Raw genomic sequence first — 18,589 nt, 5'->3', positions numbered from 1 at the left:
ACGCAAACTGAGGAGGCAGCTCCCACTTAATCCAATCCATTTAACCGATACAAGTGCTGCTGACCTTCCTATGTCATTCCATGTCACAAAAAGCATATCCTGCTATCTGCCACTTGATTCATATCCTAACAGTAGATGCGTTTTTTCCTTCAAGAGGCAGCGTTTGCCTTGTCAAACATTTCTCCCAAACAAATAAAAGGTAGGGAAGAAAATCGTTCGCTATTAGTAATTGGTGTGCACCCTGTCATCTGCCTCTCTTCCGCCCATACACCCTTTAAAGACCTTATCTCGTTCGAATATGTACGGATGCATTTTTGCATTTGAAACTGTCAGACCATGTACTTTCCATTATAAAGATAGGATCCGGTTTCTATGTAGGCCTTCATTTCAAGTTCCATTTTTGTGGATATCAAAAGAAATCAAATCAATGTGGTACCCTTTTGATGTATTTAAGGTTTAGAGCAAGAGGGGAAAAAAGTCAAGGAATCGTTTTAAAGCATTACATCACAATTATCATATTTTTCGGGGGGTTTAAGAGAAAAGGATTTGTTTGTCTTTGTAGTCTGAGTCTTTTTCCTTTATCGTGGCTTCTAATGAGGACACAGTGGAAGCCAGTGATGATGCAAAGTTTACTGTATGCAGGCCGGGTCACTGTTAATAGATTTGATCAATTAGCTGGACATTAGCTGGGCCCCCATGGGGGCAGGTGAAGGGGACAGCCAGGGTAATAGGCTTGAGATCAGTGACATCAGGAAGAGAGTGACTGATTGGGCCGTGCTTTTGCCATCTGTATTGCCATTCTAAAGCTATTGTGTGACAAATATATAGAGCTCAGACTACTTTTATGAAACATTCTATTTTTAAGTTAAAAAATTTCCATCCTCATTCATTATAACTGCATGAAATAAGACCAGCCTAGTCTTATGAATTTTTTTTTTTGCCGTTCCATGGAAAAAGAAATTCATACAGGTTTGGAACGACATTTGTAAATAATGAATGTGGGGAGCAGGACGAGACCAGTGCGTCGCGTATCAGTAAATCACGGCACCGGCCTCGCGCCACTCTCTCACGGCCCTCAGCATCGTCCTGCTCGCCACAATTAATTACTTTAATTTTTTGGGGGAGATGTCCATTGTCGCATCAAATTCAGACACACCAATATAATATGCATGTATAGACAAAGCCCATCTTACTAAAGTATGAACATGGCTTTGTGCTGTATGAGGGTCTGCATATGCATATGGATCCCACAATGCCCTTAAACGAACCTTAACGGCATAAACCATGCCCATGACCTCAAAACATTTGAGAAAGGGACCAATTTAGAGGGACAAAGTGCTGAACTACAGATGTATGAGGGATTACAGGCAGTCATCTGTTGCAAAGCTGTTGGCATGATTTTTCATGTATGACATGGAGTAATGCATGCATGGAGCAGAAGGGTTCTCCAAAATATTAAACACCAGCAGTGAATGAAAAGTGTCTGAACGGTTTGCATACAGTACAAAGAGTTTGTGAAAAAATACAAATTCTTTAAATACAGGTCTGATTCCAAAAGCGATGTAAGATTATAAACTCTCTGAAAAGAGGCAGTAGAATGTGTTGGAGGGGAGTGTATGGTGGTTGAGACAGATTGGACCAGAAGGCCACAGTGTGACAAATGAAAGCTGATCAAGCCATGGGAGGTTGTAGTCTTTGATTGAGCTGAACCATTTGCCAGAAGGGAGTCTTGGTTGTGACAGGGATGGGAGAGGTCTGTGATGATATTAACTGCATGTCTCCAAGGCATGTGATGAAGATGATCTCTGTGGACTTGATAAGCACTTGCAGCTTACCTGAGAGTGGGCAGATGCAGTCCTGAATTAGACATTACCTTATTAAATGGATGGTGTTGATATTTTGGGAATTAAAAGGCACCCAGTAGGGATGGGCAAAACTACATTTTTCTTTTTTTAAATCTAGTAGGTGGGAGATTTTGAGTTCACCTGATCAGACATGTTTCTTCAACACACATTTACATACAACATGCTCATTATTACAGCATTAGAAAATAATGCAAGAGAAAGCAAAATAAAATAAATTCTGCCATCATTTACTCTCCTTCATGTTGTTCCAAACCAGAATAATTTTTTTCTCCAGTGGAACACCGAAGCTATTAAAAGTCTTGTTTTTTGTCAATACTATAAAAGTCAATGGGGTCCAATGTTCTTTTTGACCCTATTTACTTTCATAGGCAAAAGCATATTTTTTCATACAGTGGGGAGAACAAGTATTTGATACACTGCCGATTTGCAGGTTTTCCCACTTACAAAGCATGTAGACGTCTGTAATTTGTATCATAGGTACTCTTCAACTGTGAGAGACAGAATCTAAAACAAAAATCTATATAAAATACAAAGACTATATAAAAACTACTATCACCTCCGTTGAACTTTATCGTAAACCAAAGCTTTGTATTAGCTCCAGTTGTGCATAGGAGCTGGTTCTGTCCGCTTGTAAGCTCTGTAAACACTGCAGCCATGGTAATCTGGTCTATAATTTGCATTTATATGATATTTGTATTTTTGTAATTGAATTCTTGCCATGAAAATAGCCTTAGATGCTGACATGGTATTAAATAAAACAATCTATCCATCCATCTATCTAGAATTTGCCAGACAGCCACCAAGGAGGTTAATGGGGAACTAAGGCAGATGTCCTGCCATTGTCTGCGTGAATCAGTTCCTTTCAATCAGTCCATATCATTACTGTAATTGAGCCTGTAGACACTCATTCTCCTTTACTGCCAAGACAAAACACATCTGGTAATCATGTCAGGTAGAATATGCCAGGTAAAACACAGACAAATGAATAAGAGATTGATACTAGTTGAGAAGCCCAGTGCAGAATGATCTGGAACGTATTGATTCATGTGTTTGGTGGACATGATGCAGCACATAATTGGAGAAAAGAATATACTCCGCTGTAGCTTGTGGGCAAATGAAGGTAAAGCCATTGTGAATGCAAATCAGGCATATATTTGCTTGCTATGATTCGGATATAATGAACACACCAGAAAAGTGTAGACAGGGAGTAAATTTGACAAAGATGAAGGAAGAAGAAAAAAAGTGAGAGATCAGCGCTGGCATGACCAGTATGGTTGGAACGAGGGCCGTTCATTAATATAATGCACTTTTGCAAACTTTAGCAGCCGGCTGCTGCTAATAAGCCCCAGTGAAACGGAGCAGTGCTGCTCCCTCGCAGTGACCCTGGCACTGCCCGGGATAAGGGAGGGTTTTGTCTCCGGGAATAATTGCTCTTTTCACATGTTACAAGTGTCCTGACCCCTGCGGTCGGCAGGCACTTTCCCTGAGTATAATTACTTCTGATCCGGCCCAAATGAGGCAGCCGCATTAGGCCTGCAATACCACTGGCCCGGTTTCAAGCACAGCAGCGTGGGGAGTCTCCGGGATACCTCCAAGCCCTGGTGGTCATTTCCATCATGTCAGAGATGCATTTCTTACACTTGCAGTCACCTCTAGGATCCAAGGCCTTTTCTCTCTCTCTCTCTCTCTCGCTCTCTTTTTCTCTAGGGTGAGGAGATTGAGAAGCTTACTAAACACATTGTTTGCTCTTGGTGCCCTGCTAAAGCTTTGGCTAACAGATGCGATTCCAATTAACGGATAACTTCATTAACTCTCTCTAAGTGTGTGTTCGTTATTTATTTTTTGCTTTACACTTTTCTTTCTCCTATTAATTTTAATTTATTCACATGGGGTTAATTAAAAGAAATGTATCAGGGAGATATGCAACAGCTATCTAATTAAATTCATTACTGCTTATTTTGGAGACGTGTGAAAACTGGCAGTGTTTTTGCAAGAGGCAAGTTGTTCCAACACTTTGGTGCTTGCTCGCCAGCATGGTGAGAAAACAGCTCTGGAAGGTGAGCTGTCGACAGAATCAGAAAAGCTTGTGCAAAAGGAGAGGGAGAACACACCCGACTCAGGGGTTAAAAGAGTTTCCGAGGAACAATCAGTCGCTCAATAGAGAAAGAATAGGGAGGTGTGTGACCTCACATTTAGACAATCAAGCGTCACCCGTCTGGAAGTTGTTCTCTACAGTAGGCCTGGAGTGCGCGTTTGTTTTGGGTCTTCATTTAGACGGAGACTGCAGCCTACCAATTTACTCCACCAGAAGGCATAAACTGTCAATATCCCCAGCTGATGAATGACTCTTCATATATACATATAAATATATATATATATATATATGAACTCAATTCATTTTTACCCTCTATTCCCACAGATTACATTTGCATCTGAATAAAGGAGTAAATCCATCTATTCTCCCTCTAGATCTTTTCAGTCTTTGAGAAAAAAAATAGGACAATCTTATCTACTACTTCATGACTCCTGGCAAGAATGTAACCATTAGCACTGTCAGAGCCTCTTTCCGCCATCTGTCGCACAATGATGCCCCAACACTTTTTAGCCAACATTAAAAATGCATTTGGTTAGGCATAAATGAAGGCCTTCTAAAGTTTGTATCACTCCGAAGGTTAGGGGAGTGATGTATGAAATTCCCCTCTCCCAGCAATTACTACACATTTAGCGTTTCAAAAGATATGCCAGGAGACAGGTGTGCCATTCAGAACCATGCTGCAAGGTTGAAAATGGAAGAAACGGCATGCAGCACAACTCCATTTGGGCCCCGTTTAGAGCTGAATAATGCAAATCCACCACAGGGGGTATTTGTTTGGTGTGTGGGGCCTCTGTGTCACTTGAACACTCTCGATGCCCATCTCCTTATGGGGTAAATAATGAAGCAGGGTTTGGATTGCAACAGTTACATTTCATTTGCAGGCCTTTTGGGCACGCAAATTACATTGGGGACCAGCCTTTACGGTCCAGGCTTAATCAGGTGAACACTGTCGTTAACATTACGTTAAGTATTTTAGCGGTCATTTGACAAGTTGTAGTTGCTACAGTTTCCTAGTCATTGGAGAATGTGAACTTCAGAGCTTCATGTCTCATTCTCGTTCTTAAATAACAAATGTTCAGATACTCGTTTTTTTATTCTTGAAGTACACAATTGCAGTGTTTACAACCTTTTGAATTTTTTACGTAGGTAAACTTTGTTAGGTATCATCATTTATCGATGCAATCGTGATAGTTACTCGCAATATTTTAAATTTCTAGTATTCGTATTGCACAAAATTGAATATTTATAGTCCGATATTGAATTTCCACATATTTTAAGATCCATGTTAAAAATAGAAAACTCTCTACGTACACCTTGGCAATAGAATCGCCATTGGATAGCAAAAAAATGTTGTTTACTTGCCAGACTGATATACTAATATATATATAAAATCAATCAGTTTATCTTTTTAAATATCTGAATGTACACTCTTAACATCAGTCAATCAAGCATTATCATGTTAATCAAGCACTATTTAATGATAAAACTTCAGTAATTAGAACTAAAACTTGGTAACCATGTATGCATATTTGTCATTTAAACTGAACTTAGGACTGGTGGAGGTGCTTAAGATATTGTTGGTCATTCAGTTACTGTAAAAAAAATAGATGTGATGGATAATATAAATTATTATTAAAAGATAATACTACTAAATGTCTTCTTTTAATAATAATTTATTATCTATTACTGTAATCAATTCTTTTAGTAATACTAATTATACTACTAATAGCAATATAAAAACACAATGATGAGATGCTGGGTTCACGTTGTCTGCTTTCCCTCGAACTTCCCTCGAAATCAAAACAGGGATTAGCGCCAGCCAAGGAGATTTGAAAGTTTCTGCCCACTACCGGAGAAACCGACATATCTTCTTCTTGCTCTTAAAAGCTAAACAATTCAAAATTAACTACAACTAAATACAAAAAAGAATATCGTTTTCATGCTATATAGCGCGTCGATTCTGCGTGGTATGTAAGATTCTCGCTCTCTCTGTGTGTGTTTGAGTGTGTGTGTGTGTGTGTGTGTGTATGTGTGTGTGAAACACAGCGCCCTCAGCAAAGCGACCGCAGGTCCTGCCGCCTTCACACTAGAGTTTACGGTACGTCCAATACAGGTACGCTGCGCCCATCCATTGAGCTGAATAGAAATATTGCAGATCGCTTAATTGATGGAGAGCTCTCCAACTCTTTAGAACTCTCTCAAGCGCTCAGTCAGTGTTCAGCGAGTGAAAATATAAACTTAAACTTATCTCTAGCACACACACAATGGCGAGTAAATACAAATAATTGAATAGCCAATGGCTAATGATAGACATTATTTAGTCTCCAGAGTGAAGATTTAGTCGCATGTGCGATTGATTTACTTGCAATGTAGAGGATTGAATAGTGATAGTTTATGGCATAGAACCCTTTAAAGAGTAATTTCACCCAAAAATGAAAATTATAGTATAATAAAGGCCTTCTGAAGTGAAGCTATGTGATGCATTTTTGTAAGAAAAATCCATATTTATAACTTTGTAAACTGTAATCACTGGCTTCCGGTAACGGCCATACTTAAGTCAAGTTTTGGCTGAAGAATGACCTCCGCGGGTCAGCGAAAAGAGGCGTGTTCCGGCGCAAACGTTCCCTGGTGCTATTTTGCTGTTTGAGAAAACAATTCCGCCACAGACCAGGAGAAACCTAGTCTAAAGTCAGTGGCGCGTTATTTAGATGCTATTTTAAGGGCGCATGCTTGGCCATAATGTAGCGTGTTCATAACACACATACACTTTGCTTCTCTCATCTACACAGACCCAGCAGTTCATATTTTTGCAAACCATACATAATTAAAGGAAAAAATATTACCACACGAGGGAAATCATTGTGGTGTCCATAAAGATGTGAAAAAATGGGTATAAATATAGCTTACACATGTACCCAAATTATTCAGGCTAATTGTAGTAATGACGGATCAAACCTGTTTGATCAATAGTGGCAAGACACCGGTATATAAGGACATCAGACAAAGTGGGTTGTCCGTCAAGAACGAGGAAACAAAATTCTGAGGACTGCGAAATCACCTTTACCATCATGCAAGTTGCGTGCGCCTGGCAAATCCGCCGTTATAATAGCAATCCGCCATGGAACAAGGGCGCCTGCTCTTAAATGTGAGATGATGCTCCGATTGGTTTATTGCATGTTACGCCTAAACCACACCTGAGTAATGTAGCTACTTCAGACCAACCCATTTTAGATTTGCGTCGGCACAAGAGTAATTTATCCCGCCGGTATAATAGCAACAGCGGCCACAAAGAGATCCGAGATCCGCCCACAAAGTTACTTGCGTTCCAGATCGTTAAAATAGGGCCCTAAGAGTGCATGTCAGCTGTGTGTAAATGGATTTTTATTTTTAATATTTTATTTTAATAATCAGATTTTAGGCCTAATATTCAACAATAATTTGATCTGCCTGCATTGACACGATTGTACTATAACTTAACTGAGCTGGACGATGACCATATATATAAATTAACTAAATTAATAACTTTTTTAAAACAAAAATGAAACATCACTGAACTTACTTAAGCTGGACTGTGACGCTATTTTCTTCTGGAAACAAACTTTTTTGCATTTTCCTGTTATCTCCGTAAAGCTGCTTTGAAACAATCTGTATTGTAAAAAGCACTAAATAAATAAATGTGACTTGACGTGCATTGTAAAAAACTATTTTTTGGATCAATTAAATTAAGAAATATGTATCCATCTTTCATACTGTATCGTAATATTATGATGCATACATTTACTTGTAGCATACAAACGATTTAGTTTTGTGTATTTCAATGGTCTTGTTTTAAATGTGTAATATCAGGTATTTATTGATTATTGGCCATAACATGAAAATAATTAGCTTTCTGTTACCGGCCAGAATGTCAATCTCTCTGTCTCTAGATGCGAATAAGGTTAATTAGCTAAATAATTTTATTGTTATTTATGTTTAATACCGTTATGTTTTCATTTAGAAGAAATGTTTAGATGACGAATAAATGGGTGTCATGTATTCTAACCTTCTCCATAGCAGGATTGAGAGCACAATGATTGAATGGCCACACCATACAAGGTTATTGACGTTGCTGGAGAATTCAAGAGTTAAATCGAATGGCCACTCCATTATAATCTCCAGCCATGCACGAGAGACCGCCACGTTTAAGTGTCAAGAAAGGGTAAAATCAGCGGCCGGCAGAAAGGGGGCTGGACAGCATTATTCAGCCTGTGCTCAGTTTCCAATTTCAATTAAAGCCGAGCAGAGTGGCCAAGCGCTTTGGACCACAGCTGCCACTCTAATGGATCAGAACCCTCACGCTGAGCATCGATTAAATCAAGCTCACCAATACTGTGTCCTTCCCCTTTAAGGAACAATACAAACTAACCGGCAATCACTGCCTTTAATTAGGTATTCAAGATGTGATTTATCGAAGGTCGGCCAATGAGTTGTGGAAGTTAGTATCTCATTAAGTGGACTGTGTTTCCATTTGCCAGCCTCCCTCCAGTGCTTTCTCTAACAGCGTCCTCCCTTATATGTTGTGGCTTTTTTTTTATTAAAAAAAGGAATAGATTTTAATATCCATGTAATATTTGGATGGAATGTGTTTACACAGCCTATATTGGATTTCTCTCTCCCAACTATTTTCTTAAGTACTTTACATGAGGTTTGTTATTATCGGTTTGTGGCATATATATGGAAAGTTTATTGAGCTGGGGGGAGTTTTCATTATGTTGTCCCAATAGAAAAGAAAAACCCTCTGGCATACATGTTTCCTATATTTATAACAGTGACCCAGGCAGCATTACAAATACTGATGAAGTGAATCCCTAGATTTCAACATCAAAAAAAGGTATAAAGGTATTATGATAACAAATGGTTTGGTTTCTCCTTTAACAGCAAAAAACTTTGACAGGGCAATAAATATCAAGTGAAAAGAATTAAGTTATAAAAATATTAAATTGACATGTATTGGCTAGATTACAATGTTTGGGTTCAGAAAGTTTTTTTTTTTTTTTTTTTTTACATGCGTTAAGAAAGGATGTGCACATTAAAATTATCAAAAATTACAATAAAGACTTTCATACATATGTATTATTAAATACTTCAAAAATGTTTTTTTTTTCCTTAGAATAATCCTGGAAAAAAAAAATCAGTTTCCACAAAAATATTAAGGAGCACAACTATTTTAAACATTGATAAACAATATATATTGGCCACCAAATCAGCATACTAAAATTATTTCTGAAAGATCATTTAACGTCGAAGACTGGAGTAATAGTTCATTAAAAAAAATCAGCTCTGTCATTCCAATAATTGGCATTTAATTTTATTTTATTTTTATATTACTATCATAAATGCAGCTTTAAAGAGCACAAGACTTCTTTCAAAAAGAAATATACATTATTGACACGATTATTGTATTATACTGTATGTACATAATACAGTATAATAGATTCCTTCAGATTCCAGTCCCAGATAACATCTAGGCTATCATATCTACATAATAATGTGTGGTTGCTTGAGTTGTTTGAGACTGTAAAGGTGAGTCAAGAGGCTACAATCTCCAAAAAACTTTAAAGCAATAGTTTGACCATCTTCCTTACTCCAAGAATGACAAATTGAATCATATATTGACCAGTGTATCATTACTGATACACGCTGCTCTCCGCTATTCAGTGATCTTCAATAGCACCATTGCAAAACACAGATGCACATCATCTATGAGGACTAGAACTTCAACGGCACTCTGAGATATGCTGGTGTCTATGCATTCAAACATGTTGTAAACAATACATGGTAAATACATTCTGCACATGGAAACAAATTGCACACACACACACACACACACACGCGTATACATGCACGCCAATGCACACGGTAAACATGTACCCATACAGGTGTGCACACATACCTACATATACCTCTACTTACAAAACACAACACCACAACGGTTATCAGTGTGTGCATGCAGTTCTCCGGTAAACACACTCTTGTGAATATGTATCTAGGGAACATTTCAGGAGGGATTAAAAAAGGCCTTCCAACTAATAGGCATAATGGAAGATCAATGTATAACAAGATGGAAACTCTCATGCATAAACAGACCCCGTTACAATTATGCCACAAGATTCTATTTCTACATTAATCATTCATAACGGCGTAGCACACCCTCATAAACATTCACAATGCTTTCCCTTTCTGTGACTAAATACCTTTCACAATTCATGTCTGGCATCTTCCCTTGTTTTATCATATGTGAGTTGGTTGATATTTACAGAATAAGGACAGCAAGGCAAGGTGTGCAATATCATGGTGTGATTTCTTTCTTCTTTTTTTACACTCGCATACATGCATATATATATATATGGCTAGGGTTGTAACGGTATGAGATTTTCACGGTATGATAATCGTCTCAGAAAATATCACGGTTTCTCGGTATACGGTATTAAACCATCATAAGCCAATACGACATCTAGTGTATATATATACTAGGGCGCGGTATTGTTCAAAATCTTTCGATCCGGTGCCAATTTCGATACTGGTTCCTAACGATACTTTTTTCGATACCAATTTTATGAAATCCATTTTAACAAATTACATAACACATTACCTCAGAAAAACGTTGGTTTTATTTTTTCAGTTGGACTCATGCTCCTTAGCTAGTGCACAAAGGAACAAAAAAAGTACAAAGGAGCAAACATTTTTTATAAAGAGCTCATGCTCACCAAAGCTGAATTTTTAAAATAAAAAATACAGTGAAACTTAAGTAATTTTGTGAAATAGTATTACAATTTAAAATCTTATTTGAATATATTTCAAAATGTAATTTATTCCTGTGATGTCAAAGCTGACATCAGAAAAATGACCCTTCAGAAATATGAAAACAGTTTGCTGCTTAATATTTTGGAAACTATGATACATTTTTTCATGATTCTTTGATGAATAAAAAATTCAAAAGAAAAGCATTTATTTAAAAAACAAAAATATTTTGTAACATTACACATGTTTTAATGTCACCTTTGATAACTTTAATGCATCCTTACTGAAAAAAAAATTCTGACTAACCAACACATTTTTGAACGGCAGTGTACATTCAGTAGGTAATTGTTTATTGCAATATAAACACTGCAGAGTGATCAACAAGGTATCTCTTCATTTACCAGTCTAAGACGGAGCAACTTTCTGCTCTTATGTTTACTCCGTGCACTGTCAAGGTCTTTATCATGTTTGTCGTGGTACCGGTCTTTGCAGCAATTATATTACCGCAAATACTGCATCGCGCGCTGTTGGCATCGAGCCTGGAGAAATGTACCCACACTTTTGATTGACTTTTCCACATCTTTAAGGTATTATGTGTGTGTGGTCGCGTCTCATATGAATATGTGCGCGGAGAGTTTGTGTGTGTGCTCGCATCGCATAAGTATGCGCGGCGAGAGTTTGTGCGTGCGCGCGCGCGTCTCATATGAGTGAGTTCCGCGTGTCTCGTGTGTGTAGAGTTTGCGTGTATGTGATTTGATTTGATTTATTGCACAGCTATATTTTAGATGTATTCATCCATCTATCAAATCGCGCATTTTACGTGACATCTGCGTTATTTTGTAAATTCCCTCAGCAACACGGAAATAATACGGCCTTAAGTTATAAATGGAACTTTATCTGCAGGGAGGGATGGTGTTCGTGAATATTGGAGAACATGTTCGACACATTCCCTCCTTTAACAGCCATTCTTCGTCAACATTTCTGGACACAACTGGATATCCATCTTCAAGGAAAACCCCGCGTTCGTTTTTCGGATACCCAAAGTACTCCCACACTGCAGATTTTAATTTTTTTGTCAGCGGGGATAGAGATTAGAATATCCAGCCGCTGTCTCAGACATGGTCTCCGCTGCACATGTGGAGTCTAAGCAGTCAAGTGGAAAGAAGTTGCGCGCATGTGAGATCTGGTTTAATTTTTTTTCCAAAACCGGTAATAAGCAAATATTCACGATATGATAATCGTACATGTAAATATCGTGATAAACCGCCATACCGGTATACCGTTACAACCCTATATATGGCAACACTAATGAACGGCTATGATACCTCAAGCTGCACTTTCTAACTTCATTAGAGCCAAATGTGGATATCAGTGTAGGTATCATTAGGAAAGCTTTTATCAAGTTACAGAATGTGATAAGGTTAATGAGGAGTTTATAAAAGTGTCTCTGGCGGATGGAAAGAGCTGGCAGGGAGGATGAGACCTTAAGCAAAGTATGCTAGTCATTTATTTCATTAGCATGGCCACCTGTACTTTTTTTTTTTGAAAGGCTGAACCTTTTAAAACAAGAAGGTCATGGCAAAAAGTAACACTCAAAAGTGCAGCAGCAGAACTTGGTCGTGAAAATTGCGTGCATGTGTTGAGCTGTAGGTCACTGCGTCGTTCTTTGCCTTGTGCTATAGGTCGCAGTAAAGTAACATTCCTAGAGCTTCACAGGACAACCGGCGCAAAAGATGAGAGATGAAGGGAGGAGGGGGGAAAATAAACAAATAAATAAATACAGGAATGGAAGAGGGACTGATGAAATGGAGCCAAGTGTGACGACCTGCTGCAAGAGAAGCGGAGTGTGTGTGTGTGTGTGTGTGTGTGTGTGTGTGTGTGTTGTGAGGGGAAAGAGAAAGTGATCGCACACAAATGCAATAGACGAAGCAACTCACCCTTGCAGCGAGACGTGCTAGCGAGAGGTGCTGCGACAAGGTGACACGAGGGAATAACATGTGGTCTAAAGACCAAAGGAAAGTAAATTAAAAACCACCTACTGTAAAATCATCAATATGTAGCTGTATATCCCTTTTTCAGCAGAGCATATGTACTATTACTTGGAGCATGTCCACTGGGAGAAGCTACTATTGTTGAGGATTCCAGAGCAGAAACAAATTTTAAATGAAAAAAGGCAAACATCTGTACAGACATTGTAGCAAAAGTGTAACATTATATAGTGTTTTTCTATTTTTAAGATGACTATTTTTGGACGGGCCTGATTAAAGTAAACATCATACTATATACACAACACTTAGATATTGTTTTCTACACATCTCTTGCTCTTGTTCTTTTTTTTTTTTTTTTTTTTTTACTGAACACTGCACCTGTCTGCATTCGTCTCAGGACTCAAGGTGAAAGATAAGGTTGCTCCGAGACATTTTAAAAGGTAGCCTAAAAATGACGATTCATCTCGCTGGCAGCATGTCTGAGGATGTTATAAAAGGTTTTCTGTGTTCCCAATCCTTCAGTGATGGACTGTACGTCCTTGGAGCTTTTAAAAAATCCCATGTTTATTGAAATTATTTAAAAACTTGCCAATAACTACATCTTTACACAGGAAAATATTGTAGAAGCAAGACTCATAGAAACACGCTGCCGTGAAAGACCGTATGGATGCAATGTGAGCCTTAGCCAGCTCCCTTGATGTTTGACGGAGTGTTTAGAAATGTAAACGGGATGGGGTGTACATTTTAATAAAAGCGTTTGCACGTAGCAACGGAAAGTGATCGAGTTAGTAATCGGTTCCGATGAATCATTTGCATCATAGACAGATGCATCGTAACTTTAACTCTCACTCTCTCTAGAACCTTCGTCTTTATTCAGGTCCCCTTTGAGCTGTGTTGAAATGATGGGAAATGATATACATCTGTAGTCACTGATGTGAGAAAGCACAAGTTTGATAGTGATCAAGTGCCTTGGGACAGAGACAGAAATGAGTTTGGTGAACTGCTCGTTTAGTCGATCAAATACGATCTGGATTCGGTTTCTTTTGCTCAGTTTAATTCTCGTCAAAAGGATTGGAATGTTGTCCCGGATGTTACAATGAGGGTGACCTGCCCATAAAATTTGGTCATGTGTCCCCAGGATTTAAGAGACTACCCTGCATGCAATTATGGTACAATTGTTCATCCAGCTATCCAGTTTTGTACCATTGAAAAGGATGCATCACCTTGTAATGTTTAACATTTCAACATCAAAATGTATCAAACCATCATGCATTCAAAACCATCATCAAAAAAACAAAAAGAGCATGCCAATTCGAGACCACACAGCGATGAGGGATCTCTATGTTGAGGACACATCAGTTGCAGATATATTGAACTGTAATTGCATCAGGAGGAAATGTTTATAAAGTAGGAATTTCTTCAGGCTGAAGCAATATAAGTGGCAGGAACACAAGCATTAGGCCCCGAATCCAGGCGCAATATTGCGAGAGACCCAGGGCGAGAGAAACATTGATGTAATTTCAATATTTGAAATTGGCAAGTTTAATTTAGAGTAAGAACAAGCCAATAAGCTGAGAAAATAGCAAATACAAGAGAGAAAATTACCTTGCAGGATGAAAAAAGTGAAAAGACTTAAGGAATGTATAAAAGTAATCTCCAAGTGGAAATTAGAAATCAACCCACAGATAGGAGAATAACAGAAAAGAAATATTACTGTCCACTCTCTAAATCAATATAAAATTGCTACGAGACAGAATTACCATGGTAACTCGAGTAAAGAATGAAGCAATTCTTTTTTTTATTTTAAATAAAAACTGGTGCCTGAAGCTCCAAGTTTTATTACAGCGGCAGACCGATCAGGGGTGTAGTATTCATTTGAAACATTGCATTTCAAATACATGCATTAGGAACGAACAGATTTCATTGGTCAGTCGGCACGCGTGGCTCGTAAATTAAACTGTGAACGGTAACCAAGAATTTATCATCAGGATGAAGAATAGAACGGTGTTCTTTTCTCTTCACCAGGTTCTAGGGAGCCCAGCGATGCGAATGATCAATCCTGAACAAGTCCACAATGAGGACCCAATTATTCTTCCCAATCCAGATAGTTTTAAATACCTTGAAGGGAAAGAAAATGGCTGAATAGCGTATTTCTCCAGAGAGAATTAAAAGTCAACCGAGAGCTTCTTTTATTTAAAGGTAGTCATGAAAAGGAGTTGTGCTTGTTCTGTACCTTAACACATTTCCCCACTCCCTCCTCAAAGTCATGGTAAGAAAGTACAAGAGCAAGTACTGTATGGTATTGTGGCCTGAAAGCAGAACAGCTTTTTTGCAAGGATCAAATACTGTGCAAGGACCACTGATGACAAAGCCTGCAATGCTGAAATGTGAAAGGGTTGATGATTTGGGAAGGTAGTGTAATAGTAATACAATAGCGAGAGTGTGCAAAACACCGTCACAAGCCCCACATCGCTCTACTTTCAATCTCCTGCGCTTAGTACATCATTGCATAGATGTGAATGACCCAATATTTCACATAGACAAATTTACACATTTTGAAACATCCTAATAAAGCTTCCTAAGAGTGCAGGGTGAATTTTAGGTCAGAAAACTAAAGCAAGCTTGCAGTATAGTAAAAACTACTTTGCATCCTACTTTAATGAGGATGTCAGGGAGAAAGTATCAGGATAATTCTTCTATTGCTGAACTTAGTTATTTCACAGAGTCTTGATACCCTTTGAAAGTTCAGTTATGGAAACCAAATACAGAGCTGACACTGGCATCTGTAATTTTCAGAATTGTTACAAAACCGCAATCATAAAACATTTAGTTTGAACATTTCTAAATCTGAAATATCACAATGCACCAGTAAGTTTATAAGTACTGAAGATCTGTTGACTTATGTTGACGTATTGGTGATGTTAACTAACATGAGGGTTGTGCATATGCGGTTTTTTCTTCTTCACAAGGCTATTACAATTCATCTTATTCACTAGCTTCCCTCACTTTGAATCCAGTACAAGATGTACCGAACTATGAGGGTACTAAACCTCAACAGATATATTGAGAGAGAGAGAGAGAGAGAGAGAGAGAGAGAGAGAGAGAGAGAGAGAGAGAGAGAGAGAGAGAGAGAGAGAGAGAGAGAGAGAGAGAGAGAGAGAGAGAGAGAGAGAGAGAGAGAGAGAGAGAGAGAGAGAGAGGATCCAAGCTGCCTCCCCATCCCTGCCAAAATGCCAGCGCAGTTGGTCGGCACCAGCAAGCAAAGGGTGAAGCTTTTAGGCAATGAGCAGCAGGTGATCTAAGCTTTTCTGTAAGTCCTAATGCTCCTAAAAGCCACTCTCCCTGCTTCTGTAATTGGGCATCAGTAGTTAATGTAGTATTGACTGCATTACATGCTCCTGTGCATCCTCTCCTACTAATGCCATTTGCATCACCTTGTACATTTACCATATTGCTTAGCCAATAGCTGTTAAAAGCAATCTCAATCATGAATCATATGGGGAACTTTTAGCAAGACAGACATCCAAAGGAGACAATTTACAGTTGAGTTAATCTGGGTACATTAGCGCAACATGGATTGAGCGAGACAGACCAATTTATGTTTCTACGGCAATCCCTTTATTGGTTTTTAGATGGGTTAGTGAAAGGATGGTTGGCTCAAAGAGATATGAAATATCCATTTTCAAACATAAATATGGGCCTGAAATGCAAGCCATTACTTTAGAGGGGAAAGGGCCCCTGGCTAAAACTAAATGTGTGTGTGATGACAATATTCCATGAAAGATGACAGGAAAGGCATTTTTAGGTCATAGACGCTTTGTAGAGATTTTTTTCCCTCTCTTAACACTCTTACAGAAACATATCAAAATACAAAAAACGGGATTCAGCTTAACCAAAAACTGACAAAAACTTGACAGCACCACAAGCTCCAAAAGAAAAGTTTATAAACGGTTTCCATAGGAACCAGAGTACAGCGTATACACAGAGACGTGCGTTGTTCATGTGCCTGTAAAAACACAAAATGCCTACAAACTAAATTCACATATCATTTTGGTGATAAAATAGTTATCGATTATACTTATCAATAAGGGTTAAGGTTCAAATGCTCTCACCTGTGAGCGAGGGCAGCCGCTGCGAATGAAACATCTCCTTAACTTCACAGAATGCACGAGCACTAACTGATACTGCGGTGAATAGCGACGTTGGTTCAGCTCTATCTACGTCTTTTAAACAGATAACATCATATTTCATATACGGGGGCAGTAGAGAAGTGCACCGCATTCTGCATGTCTCTCCCGACTCGTCTTTTAGAGTAGCCTACCGTACGCGCTTCCTCCCTCATGTAAACCTGACGAACGAATGTGTCCGTTTGATGACAAACGAACTGGAGCATGAAAGTGCCGTTCGGAGAGAAAATGGACGCTAAATGCTGCATTTCCTTACTGTCCCGCGTTCTTCATAGTCGTAGAGAGCAAATGAATGCACTAATAATCATCCGTGCACTTACCCTCTTCCTTGTCTAACACCATCGTCCTGAGGAGCGAGGAGTCCGGCTCCAGGCGATCCGTTCTCGGCTCCAGCACACTTCTGCGCGCGCCGCTCGCGTCTCTGAGAAGAAATTGCTTTGCAACAACAAAATAATAATCGTCCGTGTTGCTGCCACAAGCTTTAATTATACAGGCTCGTCTGTGTGGTTTTCCGCTGTTCAGAGACGGAAAGCCATGTAGAGTAGCATGCGTGTCTGTTGTTCTATTCTTTAATGTATTTCGGAGATTATATGCAGCGATGTCCCCCCCAGTTGTGTTCGCGTACGCAGCGCGTCAGTAATATCCACGCTTGCAATTAACGATGTCTAAAACTAAAGTGAGACGCCACGGTGCATTCCATGCGAAAATGAAACGACTACACTAACTCAAATCTAATTTAAACACCCGTTTAAATTGAGCTGCCGCGAAGAAGCTCTCGGAGTAGAAACGTGTTCCTCCCAGTTCTCATTTGCTCCGAAACTGTAACTATATTCAAGAAATCCAATTCTGAGGCTGACAACTCCTAACAGCATGCTCGCGCTGCCTTTCTCACCCAATTTATGCGCTCCGCGCGCTCCTGCTACTGAATAAATGCGCGCGCTTCCCAGAGAGCCACGGATTCCCCTGTTAATTAAATCAATTCATTATGCTCAGATCTGATTAGCAGCCCTTCCCCCCTCTTTGAATCAATTATTCAATACACAAACATAATTGCTTGTGCCAGAGGTGTCTAAGTATTAGCTTATTTAACTCCAAGGACACTAATTACCCCTAGGGCAAGGGAACTTTTCTCATTAATTCTGACAAAACACAAAAGCACAGCTAAGGGAAAGTGTGTGTGTGTGTGTGTGTGTGTGCGTGTGTGTGTGTGTGTGTGTGTGTGTGTGAGAGAGAGAGTGTGTGAAGTGCTCACATGGGGATGTGTGTGTACGTGTGTTCTTGTGTGATTGTGATGTGTGTTATAAATAGAGAAAAGAGTGTGAGCTTTTAAAAACATTTTGAACTATGCTTATGATCTAATTCGTTCACATTCTTCATTATTGTCATTACAATATTTCCACTGGAGGTGTATGATCGGCTAGACGACTCACTTTCCATATTCAGATAAACAGTCATTTTGAGAGCAACAACACAACAGATGGGCTGTGTTTTGATTAGCGGTGAGATAGGAGACCGCGTTTGGCTCTGGTAATATAATTGTTAGCTGTTACTTTGCTGATAAAAGTGTTACTGTTTCATGGTGGGCAATTTGTGGCGTTTTCACCTGCCCTGCGGAGACTCTTAACCAATCAAGGCTAAGATCCACCCAAGATTATCCATTAGGGGAGATGCAGA

At 39.0% G+C, this 18,589-nt stretch overlaps 1 protein-coding gene and 1 long non-coding RNA gene across 4 annotated transcripts in view; one reads left to right on the top strand and one right to left on the bottom strand.

The window, feature by feature from the left end:
* The window catches only part of lmo1 (LIM domain only 1), a 34,478-nt gene extending 16,505 nt beyond the window's left edge, over positions 1 to 17,973 (bottom strand). Inside the window, exons 1-2 of one of the 3 annotated variants that reach the window (XM_079595102.1) lie at positions 17,236 to 17,860; positions 16,841 to 16,951 (exon numbers count right to left, since the gene is read on the bottom strand). In XM_079595102.1, the coding sequence (XP_079451228.1) occupies positions 16,841 to 16,951; positions 17,236 to 17,257 (133 nt within the window). In that variant the 5' untranslated portion in view covers positions 17,258 to 17,860. Of the gene's footprint in view, positions 1 to 16,840; positions 16,952 to 17,235 lie in introns of all 3 variants that reach the window. The other 2 variants (XM_079595104.1, XM_079595103.1) reach the window with 2 other exon arrangements.
* The window catches only part of LOC306988470, a 148,961-nt gene that overhangs the window by 52,240 nt on the left and 78,132 nt on the right, over positions 1 to 18,589 (top strand). The window lies entirely within an intron of this gene.

This window comes from Phoxinus phoxinus (assembly GCF_949152265.1).
Source record: "Phoxinus phoxinus genome assembly, chromosome: 2".
NCBI classification, from domain to species: domain Eukaryota; kingdom Metazoa; phylum Chordata; class Actinopteri; order Cypriniformes; family Leuciscidae; genus Phoxinus; species Phoxinus phoxinus.
The sequence above is the reverse complement of the archived record's forward strand: the minus strand, read 5'-3'. Positions and strand labels throughout refer to the sequence as shown.